The sequence below is a fragment of the Amblyraja radiata genome, chromosome 9, assembly GCF_010909765.2.
Source record: "Amblyraja radiata isolate CabotCenter1 chromosome 9, sAmbRad1.1.pri, whole genome shotgun sequence".
Taxonomy (NCBI): domain Eukaryota; kingdom Metazoa; phylum Chordata; class Chondrichthyes; order Rajiformes; family Rajidae; genus Amblyraja; species Amblyraja radiata.
Genome location: NC_045964.1, coordinates 59,982,377 through 60,001,460, shown reverse-complemented (window position 1 = coordinate 60,001,460; position 19,084 = coordinate 59,982,377). Strand labels below are relative to the sequence as shown.

The 19,084-nt window shown below is 49.3% G+C and overlaps 1 protein-coding gene across 19 annotated transcripts in view; it reads left to right on the top strand.

Moving 5' to 3' along the window:
* nrxn3 (neurexin 3) overlaps positions 1-19,084 on the top strand; it is a 1,403,890-nt gene that overhangs the window by 1,182,970 nt on the left and 201,836 nt on the right. For all 19 annotated transcript variants that reach the window (XM_033027583.1, XM_033027578.1, XM_033027577.1 and 16 more), the window contains one exon: positions 9,103-9,284. In XM_033027583.1, coding sequence (XP_032883474.1) covers positions 9,103-9,284 — 182 coding nt within the window. The remainder of the gene's footprint in view (positions 1-9,102; positions 9,285-19,084) is intronic.

Here is a 19,084-nt window from a genome sequence, read left to right as displayed (position 1 = left end):
AAGTGGGACAGGCCCATTAGTCCAGTCGCCGTTTTTTTGGCGACCTGCTACGACTATGACAGTCGCTGGCCGTCACCTAAAAAATCGCCTCGTGGGACAGGCCCATTAGTTTCAGCTGCTACTCGCTGCCAGGGTTGGCAAGTAAGTTCGTGTTACCTTGAAGGAGAAACAGAAGATTGCTTAGTTTTGTTTCGTTTAGAGATACAGCTTGGAAGCAGGCCTTTCGGCCCACCGAATCCGCGCCGACCAGCGACCCCCGTGCCCTAACTCTACCCTACACCCACTAGGGACAATTCTACATTCATACCAAGCCAATTAACCTACAAACCTGCACGTCTTTGAAGTGTAGGGGGAAACCGAAGTTCTCGGAGAAAACCCACGTAGGTCACGGGGAGAACGCACAAACTCTGTACGTTCGTGGTCTGGATCGAACCCGGGTCTCCGGCGCTGCACAAGCTGTAAGGCAGCAAATCTACTGCTGCGCCACCGTGCCAGTGATTGTAGTGATGCAGAAGACAAAGGCAGTGGGAGATGACTTGACCTATAACTTAACCACCACACTTTGTGCCCTCAAGTCCCGATTAAATCATTCCCCTGTCACCTTAGAATGAATGAATGAACATGTTTATTGGCCAAGTATTGACATACAAGGAATTTTCCTTGGTGCTCCGCCCGCAAGTGACAACACGACATATAGTAAACAATTAAAAATGTCACACAAAACATTCAACATTATTAATAGAACATTACAGTTTAAACATGTGAATGAAATAAAATACCAGAGACCTTTGGTTATTGAGTAGACCTGCTACTCGTTAGACGTACAGTCAAGGGCCTGTCCCACTTAGGCGTCATTTAAGCGACATAATTTACGATGCATAATTTGTTTGTATGGCTGTGGAAACAAAATTTCGTTTGAGTCTCACTGGGGCTCAAATGACAATAAATTGTATTGTTGTTGTTGTTGCACGATGCGCGCATGGTGTGTGGTGACGTAGGCAGTGGCACGCGGTCGCCCCAGGATTTTGGGATTCACAAATGACGCCCAAGTGGGCCAGGCCCTTAAGTCCTCTGGTCCTTGATTCCCCAACTCTGGGTGAAAGATTGTGTGCATTCGTCCCATCTCATGATTGTGTACACCTCTATACCAAATCCAATTAACCTGCAAACCTTTGGAATTACTTCCTTACAGCGCCAGAGACCCGGGTTCGATCCTGATCAGGAGCGCTGTCTGTATGGAGTTTGTACGTTTGTACGTTTTCCCTGTCAAAGACCCTATAGCGAGCAAGATAGCCCACTCAACGAAAAAGACGTAGTACGGTCATGGGCAGATTCATGGGTCATTTTCGGCCCCATTTCCGTAACCGGCTTCCGTCTCCGCACCAAAGATCCCATAGCGGAGAAAAGATACTAGTGCGGAGACGGAAGCCGGTTACGGAAACATCCTCACGAAAATAAAAGTTCTTTGGTAAAAATCTTCTCCTCATTTTCAGAATTATTATTTATTTACACAAACTGTTCCCCCGCAACGTTGATTACACTGCGAGTCGGGTTGGGTCGGGTCGGGTCGGGGCGGGTCGGGTTACTGAAATAGATGAAAAGAAGGCTCACGTTCTGCTCCGTTGCGTACCACACGTCAGCCCATTGCATTTAGCAGGAGTGGTCTATCTTGCTCCGCTATAGGATCTTTGCTCCCCGTGACCTGCGTGGCTTTTCTGCGGGTGCCCCGGTTTCCTCCCACACTCCAAAGACGTGCGGGTTTGGCGGTTAATTGTCTTCGGGTAAAAATTGTAAATTGTCCCTAGTGTGCGTAGGATAGTGTTGGTGTGCGGGGATCGCTGGTCGGCCCGGACTCAGCGGGACGAAGGGCCTGTTTCCGCGCTGTTTCCCGAAACTGATCTTCCTGCGCTCCAAGGAATAGCATCCTAGCCTGGTCAACCTCTCCCGACAGCTGAGGTGACATGTACGAGGCTTTGAGATCGGCACAAGGAAGTGGAAGGAATAGAGGGATATGGGCAGGCAGGAAATCAGGTTGTACTTGGCAAATATTGTGGGCGGAAGTATTCCTGTGTTGCACTGTTCTATGTAAACAACATGGAAATGGACCAACAATGGACCATTGTGGGCTCCACCTCTCCTTGGTCATCGGTGCCGGCACTGATTTGTTCGGAACCTTTTCTTACCTCCAACTAGTCTCCGAACTACAGTGACGGTCTGAAGAAGGGTCTCGACCCGAAACGTCACCTATTCCTTCGCTCCATAGATGCTGCCTCACCTGCTGAGTTCCTCCAGCATTTTTGTCTACCTTCGATTTTTCCAGCATCTGCAGTTCTTTCTTATACAACACTTAGACATAGACGGGGGCATTGGTTTTGTCTTTTTGCACTAGTACTGTTTGTTCGCTTGTTTTTACACAAACACACACACGCACACACGCACACACACACGCACACACACACGCACACACACACACACACACACACGCACGCACGCACACACACACACACACACACACACACACACACACACACACACACACACACACACACACATATATATATACATATACACAAAGGTAGACACAAATTGCTGGAGTAACTCAGCGGGACAGGCAGCATCTCTGGAGAGAAGGAATGGGTGACGTTTTTGGTCGAGAACCTTCTTCAGATATATATACAGTATGTGTGTGTACACACATATACATACACGTTCATATATATATGCATACGCACACACGTATATATATGTGTGTATGTATGCATGTGTGTGTGTGCATATATATATATTATTGACCTATATATAGGGGGGAAAAAAAAAATATATATGTAAGGAGACAAAAATGCTGGAGAAACTCAGCAGGTGAGGCAGCATCTATGGACCGAAGGAATAGGTGAGGTTTTGGGTCGAGACCCTTCTTCAGACATATATATATATATATGTGTGTGTGTGTGTATATATATGCCAGTAGTGGCAATAAAACACCCTTGACTTTGTGTCGGTGGTACACAAAATTGCTGGGGAAACTCAGCGGGTGCAGCAGCATCTATGGAGCGAAGGAAATAGGCGACGTTTCGGGCCGAAACCCTTCTTCAGACTTTGTGTCTCCATGTTGAGAATTCAGGCCGGAGCCTTTGGTAGTTTGGAGCCATTGTCCCTTTGTTCCTGCGTTTGACACCGCCTGCTGTGCTAACGCCCCAAACATTCTTGTAAAGGAGTCATCTTCGGAGGCACTTTGATTTTCTGCCAACAAGTACAAAGGACATGGATTGTCTGAAGTCTACGGGAGGTTTCGTGCGGTGCCAGGCAGAGCTGCAACTGAGTGAAAAGTAGGTCAGGCAGTTTCGGCAATCTACGTGTAGGAAGGAACTGCAGATGCTGGTTTACACCGATGACAGACACAAAGTGCTGGAGTAACTCAGCGGGACAGGCAGCATGAGGATGTGAATGGGGATGATCAGCCATGATCACTTTGAACGGCGGTGCTGGCTCGAAGGGCCGAATGGCCTACTCCTGCACCTATTGTCTATTGTCTAGAAGGAATAGTAGAATTAGGCCATTCGGCCCATCAAGAGGAATAGATCGGGTAGATGCACAGAGTCTCTTGCCCAGAGTAGGGGAATCGAGGACCAGAGGACACAGGTTTAAGTTGCCGGGGAAAAGATTTAATAGGAATCTGAGGGGTAACTTTTTCACACAAAGGGTGGTGGGTGTACGGAACGAGCTACCAGAGGAGGTAGTCGAGACTGGGACTATCCCAACTTTCAAGAACTAGTTAGCCAGGTACGTGGATAGGACAGGTTTGGAGGGATATGGACCAAACGCAGGCAGGTGGGACTAGTGTAGCTGGGACATGTGTGGGCAAGTTGGGCCGAAGGGCCTGTTTCCACGCTGTATCACTCTATGACTCCATGACTATAGTGCATCAGTCACGTTGATGGGATTGGAATCAAATCTTGAGCAGACTGGGAAAGGGCGGCCGATTTCTTCCCGGAAGAAAACTAATGAACCAGGTTGGGATTTCAGCAACAGAATCCCGCAGTTTAATGGTCACCAATGCTGAGCTTAGTTGCGGGGGGGTTTTAAACTCCAGATATATTTAATTACTAGCATTGAAATTCCTCACGGGCACAGCAGGATTTGAATTGATGTGTATGGATCAATGGATTCAGGACCGCTAACCTAACCGCTGTGTTATTGAAACTCTCAGCTTACGTGGCAACGGTTCAGAAGTGGCTCGTTGATGCGAAGTGATTTGAGGTGTTGGGGATCGAGCATTAGGAGCTTTTAACTTCAGGAGTTAACGCCCTGCTGTTTACAAAGTACCTGGGTCGCATGCATGTTTAAGAAAGCACTGCAGATGCTGGAAAAAAAATCGAAGGTAGACAAAAATGCTGGAGAAACTCAGCGGGTGAGGCAGCGTCTATGGAGTGAAGGAATGGGCGACCTTCTGCTCTCGACCCGAAATGTCACCTATTCCTTCGCTCCATAGATGCTGCCTCACCCGCTGAGTTTCTCCAGCATTTTTGTCTACTTTTGGTCGCATGCATAGAGTGATACAGTGTGGTAACAGGCCCTTCGGCCCAACTCGCCCACACTGGCCAACATGTCCCAGCTATACTAGTCCCACCTGCCTGCATTTGGCCCATATCCCTCTAAACCTGTCCTATCCATGTACCTGTCTAACTGTTTCTTAAACGTTGGGATAGTCCCTGCCTCAACTACCTCCTCTGGCAGCTCGTTCCATACACCCACCACCCTCTGTGTGAAAAAGTTACCCCTCAGATTCCTATTAAATCGTTTCCCCTTTACCTTTTTTTTTTTAATTCTTTTTTTTTCTGAGTTTTTGTTATATTATTTATTATGATTACATGTTCTGTTGTGCTGCAGCAAGTAAGAATTTCATTGTTCTATCTGGGACATATGACAATAGACAATAGACAATAGGTGCAGGAGTAGGCCATTCGGCCCTTCGAGCCAGCACCGCCATTCAATGTGATCATGGCTGATCATCCCCAATCAGTACCCCGTTCCTGCCTTCTCCCCATATCCCCTGACTTCGCTATCTTTAAGAGCCCTATCTAGCTCTCTCTTGAAAGTATCCAGAGAACCGACCTCCACCGCCCTTTGAGGCAGAGAATTCCACACACTCACAACTCTCTGTGTGAAAATTAAAACACTCTTGACTTGAACCTATGTCCTCTGGTCCTCGATTCCACCTACTCTGGCCAAGAGATTCTGTGCATCTACCCGATCTATTTCTCTCATCATTCTGGTTAGGTCCTTGTGTCGTGGTCCACCTACCCGAACCTCGCGCTGTGCCCCAAGTCTGATCTGCTACGATTCTGTCACTTCATCGATGCCAGACTTGGCCCTAATGTGTAGGGAGTGGATGAGAAAGTGAGACAACATGGAACTAGTATGAAACAAAATGCTGGAGTAACTCAGCGGGGACTGGCAGCATCTCAGGAGAGAAGGAACGGGTGACGTTTCGTGTCGAGACCCTTCTTCAGAATCTATCTATCTCTGCCTTAAAAATATCCACTGACTTGGCCTCCACTGCCTTCTGCGGCAAAGAATTCCACAGATTCACCACCCTCTGACTGAAACAGGTGACGTTTCGGGTCTGAAGAAGGGTCTCAACCCGAAAAGTCACCCGTTCCTTCTCTCCAGGGATGCTGCCTGTCTCGCTGAGTTACTCCGGCTTTTTGTGTCCATCTTCGGTGTAAACCAGCGTCTGCAGTTCCTTCCTACAAACCGTCGCCAAACCCAGGTTTGGCTACAACTCCGAAGTTCATCATAGCTTGGTGATACATTGCGGAAACAGGCCCTTCGGCCCACTGAGTCCGTGCGGACCCACAATCCCCGTTCACTCATTACACGGTGGCGCAGTTGGTAGAGTTGCTGCCTCACAGCGCCAGAGGCCCGGGTTCGATCCTGACCTCAGTTGCTGTCTGTACGGAGTTTGCATGCTCTCCCCGTGACCTGCGTGGGTTTCCTCCGGGTGCTCCGGTTTCCTGCCCGACTCCAAAGACGTAAAGATGTGCAGGTTTGTAGGTTAATTGGCCTCTGTGGAGAGAAAAAACATCCCGCTGGTGCCTAGGGATTGAATGTGAAAGTGAGACCACATGGAGGTAATGTTAAGGAAGGAACTGCAGATGCTGGTTTACACCGTAGGTAGACACAAAGTGCTGGAGTAACTCAGCGGGACAGGCAGCATCTCTGGTTGAGGAGGTTTCATAGTGGAGCAGTCAAAATGCGGAGACAGGATCTGTCGAGGAGATTTCACGATGGTTTTTCAATTTCTCTTGTCTCCAGAGATGCTGCCCGACCTGCTGAGTTACTCCAGCACATTGTGTCTATGGAGGTAATGGGTGGTCGATGGTCAGCAGGTCTTGGTGGGCTGAATGGCCTTTTATCTCGAAACTAAACCAAACGTCACCACCAGATAAAACTGCATCTTAGAGCGGCACGGTGGCGCAGCGGTAGAGTTGCTGCCTCACAGCGCCAGAGGCCCGGGTTCCATCCTGACTACGGGTGCTGTCTGTAAGGAGTTTGTACGTTCTCCCCGTGACCTGCGTGGGTTTTCTCCGGGTGCTCCGGTTTCCTCCCACACTACAAAGACGTACAGGTTTGTAGGTTAATTGGCTTGGTGTAAATGTAAATTTTCCCTCGTGTGTGTGTGTAGGATAGCATTAGCGCGCGGGGATCGCTGGTCGGCGCGGGCTCGGTGGGCCGAAGGGCCTGTTTCCCTGCTGTATCTCTAAAGTAAACTAAACTAAATCAGTATGTGTCGGAAGGAACTGCAGATGCCGGTTTACACCGAAGATAGACACAAAATGCCGGAGTAACTCAGCGGGACAGGCGGTATCTCTGGAGAGAAGGAATGGGCGAAGAGATTTCACGGCGGGTTTGTTATTCCTCTTTTGTCCAGAGACGCTGCGCGACCTGCTGACTTGATCCGGCACATTGTGTCCGTGGAGGTAATGTGAATGGGTGGTCGATGGTCGGCAAGTTCTCGGTGGGCTGAATGGCCCGTATCTCGAAACTGAACGAAACCTCGTTTCGGGTCGGGACCCATCTTCAGCCGAAATTAATGTTGGAGGTTGAAGGTCCTCCACCTCCATCTCCGTTGCCTTGTGCTGAGAGCAGACTGTGGGGGAAGGACAGCTGGGCTCGAATCGCCCTGAGACAGGCGGCATCTGTCTTCCAGTCTGTCTACAGTGAGCTAATGCGAGTTAACATATTGTGGACGTTCCTGCGATGAGATGGGATCAAATGTGTAGGGACCCTGCGCTCGTGCCAGTGAGAGAACAAGGGGCGGCCACAGTATAGTCAGTATTACAATTTTAACCGTAATCAATTAACCCAATGAAGTGTTGGAGGAAACCGGAGCACCCGGAGAAAACCCACGCAGTCACTGGCAGAACGTACAGCCAGGATCGAACCCGGGTCTCTGGCGCTGTAAGGCGGCAACTCTACCGCTGCGCCACCGTGCCATGCAACATTTTTACTTCAGTGTAGGGATGCAATAAACGTGTTTAGTGTCGTTTAGTTCATCGTTTTTGGGGCAAAATTAGGCCATTCGGCCCATCAGGTTTACTCTGCCATTCAATCATGGCTGATCTATCTTGTCCGCTCAACCCCATTCTCCTGCCTTCTCCCCGTAACCTCTAACACCCGTACTAATCAAGAATCTATCTATCTCTGCCTTAAAAATATCCACTGACTTGGCCTCCACAGCCATCAATGATGGCAATGAATTCCACAGATTCACCACCCTCTGACTAAAGAAATTCCTCCTCATCTCCTTCCTAAAGGAACGTCATTTAATTCTGAGGCTGTGACCTCTGGTCCTTTTCTTTACTTCAGATTCGCTTTGCGTAATTTAGTTTAGTTTATTGTATCGTCATGTGGACTGCACGGTGGCGCAGCGGTAGAGTCGCTGCCTTACAGAGCTTACAGCACCAGAGACCCGGGTTCGATCCCGACTACGGGTGCTGTCTGTACGGAGTTTGCACGTTCTCCCCGTGACCTGCGTGGGTTTCCTCCGAGATCTTCGGTTTCCTCCCACACTCCAAAGACGCACGGGTTTGTAGGTTAATTGGCTTGGTATAAATGTAAACATTGTCCCTAGTGTGTGTGTGTGTGTGTGTGTGTGTGTAGGATGGTGTTAATGCGCGTGGGATCGCTGGTCAGCATGGACAAGGTAGGCCGAAGGGCCTGTTTCCACGCTGTATCTCTAATGTAAACTAAAAAAAAATACAACAAAAGATACAACAAATATCTTTTTGTTGCGTGCTATACAGTCAGCTGAAATCTGTAGTTGAGCAGGTGTGACCTGCAGTGTAGGATCAATGGTGCAAGGTGGGATTGCTCCCTGGACTAGCATTGAGTGAATGGGCTGAATGGCCATCTCATAGATCGGAAAGTTCATGGTTCCATGATTTGTCGGTGCCAGTGTGTAATCGCTGAATTATTGAAACCTATACGATTATTAAAGGTAGACAAAAATGCTGGAGAAACTCAGCGGGTGAGGCAGCATCTATGGAGTCTGAAGAAGGGTCTCGACCCAAAACGTCACCTATTCCTTTCTCTCCATAGATGCTGCCTCACCCGCTGAGTTTCTCCAGCATTTTTGTCGACCTTCGATTTTTCCAGCATCTGCAGTTCTTTCTTAAACTATAAGATTATTAAGGGTTTGGACATGCTAGAGGCAGGAAACATGTTCCCGATGTTGGGGGAGTCCAGAACCAGGGGCCACAGTTTAAGAATAAGGGGTAAGCCATTTAGAACGGAGATGAGGAAACACTTTTTCACCCAGAGAGTGGTGAGTCTGTGGAATTCTCTGTCTCAGAGGGCGGTGGAGGCTGGTTCTCTGGATGCTTTCAAGAGAGAGCTAGATAGGGCTCTTAAAGATAGCCTGGAATATGGGGAGAAGGCAGGAACGGGGTACTGATTGGGGATGATCAGCCATGATCGCATTGAATGGCGGTGCTGGCTCAAAGGGCCGAATGGCCTACTCCTGCACCTGTTGTCTGTTGTCACTTGTGCGACGTGCCCACTGACTGCCAGCTGCTGATGACCTTTCACCTTCCTTTCCAGCTGGCACGACCTACATCTTCGGCCGCGGTGGAGGCCTCATCACCTACACGTGGCCGGCTAACGACAGGCCCAGCACGCGGACGGACCGCCTGGCCGTTGGCTTCAGCACGGCGGTGAAGGATGCCATCCTGGTCCGAGTGGACAGCGCCCCCGGTCTCGGAGACTTCCTGCAGCTTCACATCGTGAGTAACCCCCTGGCCATGCCCGCTAGCCCGATACTGCACGGTGGAGCAGCGGTAGAGTTGCCACCTCACAGCGCCGGAGACCCGGGTTCCATCCCGAATACAGGCGCTGTCTGTACGGAGTTTGTACGCTCTCCCCGTGACCTGCCTGGGTTTGCTCCCAGATCTTCGGTTTCCTCCCACACTCTAAAGACGTGCAGGTTTGTAGGTTAATTGGTGTTTGTGTAAATTGTCCCCAGTGTGTGTAGGATAGTGTTAATGTGCGGTGATCGCTGGTTGGCGCCAACTAGGTGGGCCGAAGGGCCTGTTTCTGAGCTGTACACTCTCCCCACCCCCACCCACAGCCTCCCCTCCCCACCCTCACTCTTTCCTTCTCTCTCTCTCCCTCTTTCTCTCTCTGTCTTTTTTTTTATCTCTCTCTCTCTCTCTCTCTCTCTCTCTCTCTTCTCTCTTCTCTCCCTCAGTCTTTTCCCTCTCTCTCTCTCTCTCTCTCTCTCTCTCTCTTCTCTCTCTCTATTCTCTCTCCTTCCCTCTCTCTATTCTCTCCCTCTCTCTCTCTCCCTCTCTCTCACCCACTCTCCCCACCTCTCTCTCTCTCTCTCCCACTCTCCCTCTTTTTCTCTCTCTCGTTCTCTCTCTCTCTCTCTCTCTCCCCATCTTTTTCTCTCTCTCTCAGGGTCCCTCTCCGATGCTCTCTCTGATGTGTCTCTCCCTATTTCATTCATTCAAGCCCCCCTCTCTCTTCCTCTCCCCCCCCCCCATCCCCCACCCCCATCCCCCACCCCCCCCCCCCCCCCCATCCCCCACTCCCCCCCCCCCCCCACCCCCAACCCCACCACTCTCTCTTGTGCAGACATCATAGATGGATCGTGTTGAGAACTGCGGAGGAATTAGCTCCTGGGTTCTCTGCTCCCTGACAAGCTTGTTACGTTGATGAATGCACCAGATCTTGTTTAATGACGGAACATCTAATTGCCAAGCTTTCATCCTCCGAGATGTCGGGCCGTTGATATCTTGGAGAACTCAGGCCCACTGACCTCTCTGCATCAGAGCTGTGATTTATCAGCCCAGGTGACTTGCAAGGCCACTGGTTCTCAGTTTCCATGGGGGGGAAAACATTTATTGTGTAGATGAAGGAACTGCAGATGCCGGTTTAAACCGAAGATCGACACAAAAAGCTGGAGTAACCTGTTAAAGGAACAATGCGCATAGATAAAGATAATAATTATCCCTCATTCAGAGGGGGGCACGGTGGCGCAGCGGTAGAGTTGCTGCCTCACAGCGCCGGAGCCCCGGGTTCGATCCTGACTACGGGTGCTGACTGTACGGAGTTTGCACGTTCTCCCCGTGACCTGCGTGGGTTTTCTCCGGGAGCTCCGGTTTCCTCCCACGCTCCAAAGACGTGCAGGTTTGTAGGTTGATTGGCTTAGTAAAATTGTGAATTGTCCCTAGTGTGTGTAGGACAGTGTTAATGTGCGCGGACTCGGTGGGCCGAAGGGCCTGTTTCCGTGCTGTATATCTAAACTAAACTGAAGCTCACTGTGAAACATAGTCTGAGGGTACCTCTGTCCTGAACTTGTTAAAGGGACTACGTATTTAAATGCTGATACTCAAAAAGCTGGAGTAACTCAGCACAGGAGTCAGACACCGTCTCTGGAGAGAAGGAATGGGCGACGTTTCTTAGGGATAAGGGAAACGAGAGATATAGACGGTGATGTGGAGAGATAAAGAACAATGAATGAAAGATATGCAAAATATTTAACGATGATAAAGGAATCAGGCCATTGTTAGCTGGTCTGAAGAAGGGTCTCCACCCGAAACGTCACCAATCCCTTCTCTCCATAGATGCTGCCTCACCCGCTGAGTTCCTCCAGCATTTTTGTCCGCAGGCCATTGTTAGCTGCTTGTTGGGTGAAAAACAGACCCTTCTTCAGACTGAGAGTCGGGGGGGAACTAGAGGCATAGACAGTGATATGTAGAGATACAAAACAAAGAAATGTCACTTTTTTGATAATAATGCCTGCCTGAAACCATATCCACGTTACAAAGAATATATATTATAGAGAGGGCTTATTGAGTATGAATGTGTTTGGAGGCCAGCTTATGGCCATCATTTGTGTTCAGCCTTTGTCTGTGTGCCTGCTGTCCACACAAGATTCGAGGCAACGTGATTGAACTTGATGTTATCGGCGAGTACACGTCCCGCGATGTCGGGATGGATTGCTGGGCTCGGATGACAGCGTGATTGACCCAGACAGCAAACAGCAGGGGTTTGCCAAGCCCATGACTTCTCCACCACTCTCCGCGCTGTCGTTCCTCCTCTCCCCCCCCCCCCCCCCCCCCCCCTTGCTCCCGAATGAGATCAGTTATCCTCCGTCTATTGTTTATTGTCCATTGTTCCTGCTTTCTCCCCATATCACCTTGATTCAGTTAGCCCTAAGAGCTATATCTAACTCTCTCTTGAAAACATCCAGTGAATTGGCCTCCACTGCCTTCTGTGGCAGAGAATTCCACAGATTCACAACTCTCTGGGTGAAAAGTTTTTTCCTCATCTCAGTCCTAAATGGCCGACCCCTTATTCTTAAACTGTGTGACGCCTGGTTCTGGACTCCCCCAATATGGGTTAAAAAATCTGCATTTAGCCTGTCCTGTTTTACATGTTTCTACAAAATCCCCTCTTATCCTTCTAAATTCCAGGGAATATAAACCCAGTGAGACCCATTATTTCAGCATATGACAGTCCCGCCATCCTGGGAATTAACATTGTAAACCTACGCTACACTCCCTCAATAGCAAGAATGTCCTTCCTCAAATTAGGGGACCAAAACTGCTCACAATACTCCAGGTACGGTCTCACCAGGGCCCTGTACAACTGCAGTAGGACCTCTTTGCTCCTAAACTCAAATCCTCTCGCAATGAAGGCCAACATGCCATTAGCTTTCTTCACTGCCCGCTGTACCTGCCTGCTTACTTTCAGTGTGTAGGAAAGAACTGCAGATGCTGGATTAAACCGTAGGTAGACGCAAAATGCTGGAGTAACTCAGCGGGTCAGGCAGCATCTCTGGAGAGAAGGAATGGGCGACGTTTCGGGTCGAGATCCTTCCTCCCGAAACGTTGCCCATTCCTTCTCTCCAGAGATGCTGCCCCACCCGCTGAGGTACTCCAGCATTTTGTGTGTGCTTACTTTCAGTGACTGATGTACAAGGACACCCAGGTCTCGTTGCACCTCCCCTTTTCCTAATAATAATCTGCCTTCGTGTTCGAGGGAGTGACCAGGGTGAGACTGGTCCTTGATGATGCTGCTGGCCTTCGCAAGCAAGGTCTTGGATGGAGTCCATTTTATTTTGTCCAGTCTCAGCATCTCTGTTGCTGCCTGGCCTTCGCAAGCAAGCTTTCCTGCAAACTATGAATTGAATGGAATAAATGTTATCAGCCAAGTATGTCATACATACAAGGAATTTGCCTTGGCACAGATATTTAAAAATAAAACATTTTAATTTAAACATGTGAAGAATGAAATCAAATACCAGAGCAAAGGGAGGCTACAGACTCTTGGCTGTTGAGTAGAGATACTGCTTGTGGGAAAAAAAGCTGTTTTTATGTCTGGCTGTGGCGGCTTTGACAGTCCGGAGTCGCCTTCCAGAGGGAAGTGATTCAAAGAGTTTGTGGCCAGGGTGAAGGGCCTGTCCCACTTATGCGATATTTAGGAGACTGCAGGCGACTAGGCCTGTAGGCCTGCTGTCGCCACATGGTCGTTGAGGTGTCGCCTGTACGATCTCCTCAGTCGCCCCAAGAGTCCGCGCAGAATTCTGGTTGCCGCAGAATTTTGAAACGGTCAAAACGTTTCGGCGACCGTTGTCTTGACGTCAATGGGGGGTAGTCTGATGTAGCATGACGTAGGTGCTGTCGCCAGGATGATGTAAGGGCCTGTCCCACTTGGCGATTTTTTCGGCGACTGCCGAGGTCATATCGGGGTCGGCGAAAGATTTTGAACATTTCAAAACCCAGCAGCGGCAAAATAAATGTTGCGACCCTTGAAAAAACACCGCGCGTCGATACGTCATCACGCCGCGTCACCGCAGCATCACACCGCAAATTATTCGATGACCTAATACGTCAGTCAATGATGCCGGCAGTTGCCAAAAAAATCGGCAAGTGGGACAGGCCCTGTAGGGTGTCGCCAGGGTGACGTAGGTAGTTGCCGGTGATGACATCGGTGAATTCCATTCAAGTTATACTATAGATAATTTAAATGTTAATGTTTTTATAATATTTTGTTGTATGCAGTTGTATGTTAAAGTTATATTATAGATCATTTAAAATTTAATATTATTATAATATTTTTGTTTGCACTGTATGTCGTAGGGGCGTACGTCGTAGTGCCGGTATTTCGGCGACCTCAAACGACTATGACATTCGCCTAAAAAATCGCCTAAGTGGGACAGGCCCTTGAGAGGGGTCAGAGATGATCCTACCCGCTCGTTTCCTGGCCCTTGCAGTGCACAGTGCGTTGATGGCTGCTGTTGCTCTGCAGTGCACATTTGTCTCCCAATCAAGGTGTTCTGACACCATATCATTAAGATTTAAAGTCAGGTGTGTGATTTATGTCCACGTGTGGCCCGGATTCCCAATGAGCCACAGAGGCTAGTGCAGAGAAATAGACAGGCTCTACTCAGAGTAGGGGAGTCGAGAACCAGAGGACATCGGTTTAACGTGCAGGAAGGAACTGCAGATGCTGGTTTAAACCGAAGATAGATGCAAAAAGCTGGAGTAACTCGGCTGGGACTCCAGCTTTTTGTGTCTACCTTCGGACATGGGTTTAAGGTGAGGGGGGAAAGACCTAATGGGAACCTGAGCAGTCATTTTTCACACAAAAAGGTGGTGTGTGTATGGAACGAGCTGCCGGAGGAGGTAACTGAGGCCTGAGGAAGGATATTCTTGCCATAGAGGGAGTACAGCGAAGGTTCACCAGACTGATTCCTGGGATGTCAGGACTTTCATATGAAGAAAGACTGGATAGACTCGGCTTGTACTCGCTAGAATTTAGAAGATTGAGGGGGGATCTTATAGAAACTTGTAAAATTCTTAAGGGGTAGGACAGGCTAGATGCAGGAAGATTATTCCCGATGTTGGGGAAGTCCAGAACAAGGGGTCACAGTTTAAGGATAAAGGGGAAATCTTTTAGGACTGAGATGAGAAAACCATTTTTTACACAGAGAGTGGTGAATCACTGGAATTCTCTGCCACAGAAGGTAGTTGAGGCCAGTTCATTGGCTATATTTAAGAGGGAGTTAGATGTGGCCCTTGTGGCTAAAGGGATCAGGGGGTATGGAGAGAAAGCAGGTACAGGATACTGAGTTGGATGATCAGCCATGATCACATTGAATGGCGGTGCAGGCTCGAAGGGCCGAATGGCCTACTCCTGCACCTATTTTCTATGCTACTATGTTTCTAAACATAGAAAATAGGTGCAGGAGTAGGCCAGAGCTGCTGCCTTACAGCGCTAGAGACCCCGGTTCGATCCTGACTACGGGTGCTGTCTGTACGGAGTTTGCACGTTCTCCCCGTGACCTGCGTGGGTTTTCTCCGGTATCTTCGGTTTCCTCCCACACTCCAAAGGCTTGCAGGATTGTAGGTCAATTGTCTTGGTATAAATGTAAAATTGTCCCTAGTGTGTGTAGAGTAGTGTTAATGTGCGGGGAGCACTGGTCAGCGCCGACTCAGTGGGCCGAAGGGCCTGTTTCCGTGCTGTATCACTAAACTAAACCAAACTGAAAAGCTTTTCACTGTACCTCAGTCCACGTGATACTAATAAACTAAACTAAACTCAAAGATTTAAAGCGTAATTTACGTTCAAGTGTAGCCGCATTCATCTTTATAGAGTCATAGAGTGATACAGTGTGGAAACAGGCCCTTCGGCCCAACTTGCCCACACCGGCCAACATGTCCCAGCTACACTAGTCCCACCTGCTCGCATTTGGTCCAGATCCCTCCAAACCTGTCCTATCCATGTACCTGTCCAACTGTTTCTTAAATGATGGGATAGTCCCAGCCTCAACTACCTCCTCTGGCAGCTTGTTCCATACACCCTCCACCCTTTGTGTGAAAAAGTTACCCCTCTGATTCCTATTAAATCTTTTCCCCTTCACCTTGAACCTATGTCCTCTGGCCCTCGATTCTACTACTCTGGGCAAGAGACTCTGTGCATCTACCCGATCTATTCCTCTCATGATTTTATACACCACTATAAGATCACCCCAGTGCTCCAAGGAGTAGAGTCCCAGCCTGCTCAACCCCTTCCGATAGCTCAGACCCTCTAGTCCTGGCAACATCCTCGTAAAGAATCTTCCAAAGGTTAATTTTGCATGGTATGGGGTCTTTGTATATTGTCCCAAACAAGAGCTTGTTAGCGCACCCACGTAAGCATTGAATTGAATACTTGACAAGTCACAGTGAATTTCTTTGCTCGCATACTCGAGGTATGCGAATAGTCACCACATAAAGGACGCTGACAGAGTTACAAATATCCCCTCCCCCCCCCCCTCGCGCCAGGTCCCCCTTTGTTCTTCTCTCCTCCCCCCACCCTCACGACGGTCCCCCCACGCCAGGTCTCCATCGTTCTTCCCCCCTCCCTCATGGGGGTCTCCCCCCACATCTCCCCTCCCCAAGCTGCAAGTAAGAAATGCATTCCGACCGCTGCTTCATGGAGAGCTGACAACATGACGGTCACTATGTTTTAGCGCACAAATCGGACAACACACAACGGCAAAAACAGAAACAGCTTGCCTTTTATAAAGCGCCATTAACCTTACAAAGTGTTTCAAGGTCCTTCACAGCAATGCTGCCAAACCAGAGCGGTGCGGAGAGCTAGGTGTCGGTGTTAATGCAGAGGTACTCCAGAGATGCTCAGTTCAGTTCAGTTTAGTTTATTGTCACCTGGAACTAGCACAGGGGGAGGGGGGGTGATTTGTAACAGGAAACGCCCTTTATTTGCGACTATTCGCATACCTTGGAAAGCGGAAAGCTTTTTGTTGCGTGTTATCCAGTCAGCGGAAAGACAACACGTGATTACAATCGAGCCCTTTGCAGTGTACAGATACATGATAGACAATAGGTGCAGGAGTAGGCCATTCGGCCCTTCGAGCCAGCACCGCCATTCAATGTGATCATGGCTGATCATCCACAATCAGTACCCCGTTCCTGCCTTCTCCCCATATCCCCTGACTCCGCTATCTTTAAGAACCCTATCTAGCTCTTGTAGATGTATCTCTATCTAGATGCATGATAAGGGAATAACGTTTAGTGCAAGGTAAAGCCAGCAAAGTCCGAACAAGGATAGTCCGAGGGTCACCAATGAGGCAGACAGTAGTTTGGGACTGCTCTCTGGTTGTGATGGGATGGTTCAGATGCCTGACAACAGCTGGGATGAAACAGTTCCGGAATCTAGAGGTGGACAAAAAATGCTGGAGAAACTCAGTGGGTGAGGCAGCATCTATGGAGCGAAGGAATAGGTGACGTTTCGGGTCGAGACCCGAAACGTCACCTATTCCTTCGCTCCATAGATGCTGCCTCACCCGCTGAGTTTCTCCAGCATTTCTGTCTACCTTTGATTTTTCCAGCATCAGCAGTTCCTTCTTAAACCTGAATCTGGAGGTGTGCGTTTTCACACTTCCAGAGTTGTCCGTGAGACCCTGGGTGTCAGGGGTTACGGGGAGAAGGCAGGAGAATCGGGTCTTCACACTTCTATACCTTTATGCAGGCAGAGGAGATTCGTTTCATTGGGCATCATGTCGGGCACAGACATGGTGGGCCGAAGGGCCTGTTCCATGTTGTTTAAGAGACTTTTACATAGGCACGTGGATATGCAGGGAATAGAGGGATACTGATCACCTGCGGGCAGATGTGATGGGTTTAAGTTGGCGTCATGTTGGGTACAGACATGGTGGGCTGAATAGACAATAGACAATAGGTGCAGGAGTGGGCCATTCGGCCCTTCGAGCCAGCACCGCCATTCAATATGATCATGCCTTCTCCCCATATCCCCTGACTCAGCTATCTTTAAGAGCCCTATCAAGCTTTCTCTTGAAAGTATCCAGAGAACCGGCCTCCACTGCCCTCTAAGGCAGAGAATTCCAGAGACTCACAACTCTCTGTGTGAAAAAATGTTTCCTCATCTCCGTTTTAAATGGCTAACCGCTTATTCTTAAACAGTGGCCCCTGGTTCTGGACTCCCCCAACATCGGGAACATGTTTCCTGCCTCTAGCGTGTCCAAACCCTTAATAATCTTATACGTTTCAATAAGATACCCTCTCATCCGTCTAAACTCCAGAGTGTACAAGCCAAGCCGCTCCATTCTCTCAGCATATGATAGTCCCGCCATCCCGGGAATTAACCGTGTGAACCTACGCTGTACTCCCTCAATAAGCTTGGATGGTATCATGGTATAAAAGGCAGAGCTGTCGTCTATGAATAGGAGTCTGGCGTAGGGGTCTCTCTTATCCAGGTGTTCGAGGGGTGAATGGCTAGCACCTAGGGACGCCAACTTTCTCATCCCAAATAAGGGACCAAAGGTCGAAATGCGGGACAAATTCCCGACGGCAATTCGTTGACCGACTCGGCCGTGGCTGGGTGAATGATGAGTTGGGCCCGGGTGCTGGACTGCACACAAAGCCCAGCCGGCGGGCCAGCTGAGGAGTTTTGGCCCGGGCCGCGCGACGTCACGCACCCCATCCAACTCATGAACCGATGATCGGCCATGAGAAGGAGGGGTGGTGGTGTCGGCGGTAAGCGAAGGTCTGAAGGTCGGACAGCTGGCCGGGCTGCCGACCGACGGGGCCACGGGCGAGGCGCTGCTGCTGCTGCACTCCATGGGCTGCACTACGTCGGGACGGGTGAGGTGGGGTCAGACGTGGCGCTCCGACCCGACAGTCCCCTCGACCCGAGTAGTAGCAGTCAAATACAGGACAAGGGCAGTCCCATACAGGACAAACCAATTTAGCCCAATATACGGGATGTCCCGGCTAATACGGGACAGTTGGCGACCCTAATAACACTGTGTATCTCTGAACTAAACTAAACTACACTAGCAGAAGGTGGACAAAAATGCTGGAGAAACTCAGCGGGTGAGGCAGCATCTGTGGACGTTTCGGGTGGAGACCCTTCTTCAGACTCTCTAAACTAAACTAGCATTTACCTTGCGCCTCTGTTCAGCTCCTGAGACTCGCTTTCTCCGATAGGTCAGGGAACCTTGCGGCATTTCTCATGGGTAAGGGGAAGGCATGAAAATAAATTGAACATTGGCCTACGAAACCTGCCAATTCATTCCTCACATATATTCAATTACTTCCCATGCCTTGTGCAGGCAGGATGCTGTTAGACACTCATCATGCATGGCACCAACATAGGGAAATAAGCCTTTTGCTCCGCTCAGTATACTATGGGGAGGCTAATGTTACATTACAGTATCTCCAACAACTCATTAAATCTGATGTCGAATCTCACGGGATGTACACCGTTCATCCACTATGTTAAAGGGTTTGACATTCCATTGCGTTCCACCGTCTTGTGCTCTGTACATAGTCAATAACAATCCTCAGATCGACACAGAAATGCTGGAGGAACTCACAGAGTCGCAGAGTGATACAGCGTGGAAACAGGCCCTTCGGCCCAACTTACGATGGTAGTCGTAGATAGTCGTAGCTGGCCCGAGAAAAAAAAATGCAAACATGACAGTTTGGTCACAGTTTAAGGATAAAGGGGAAATCTTTTCGGACTGAGATGAGAAAAACATTTTTTACAC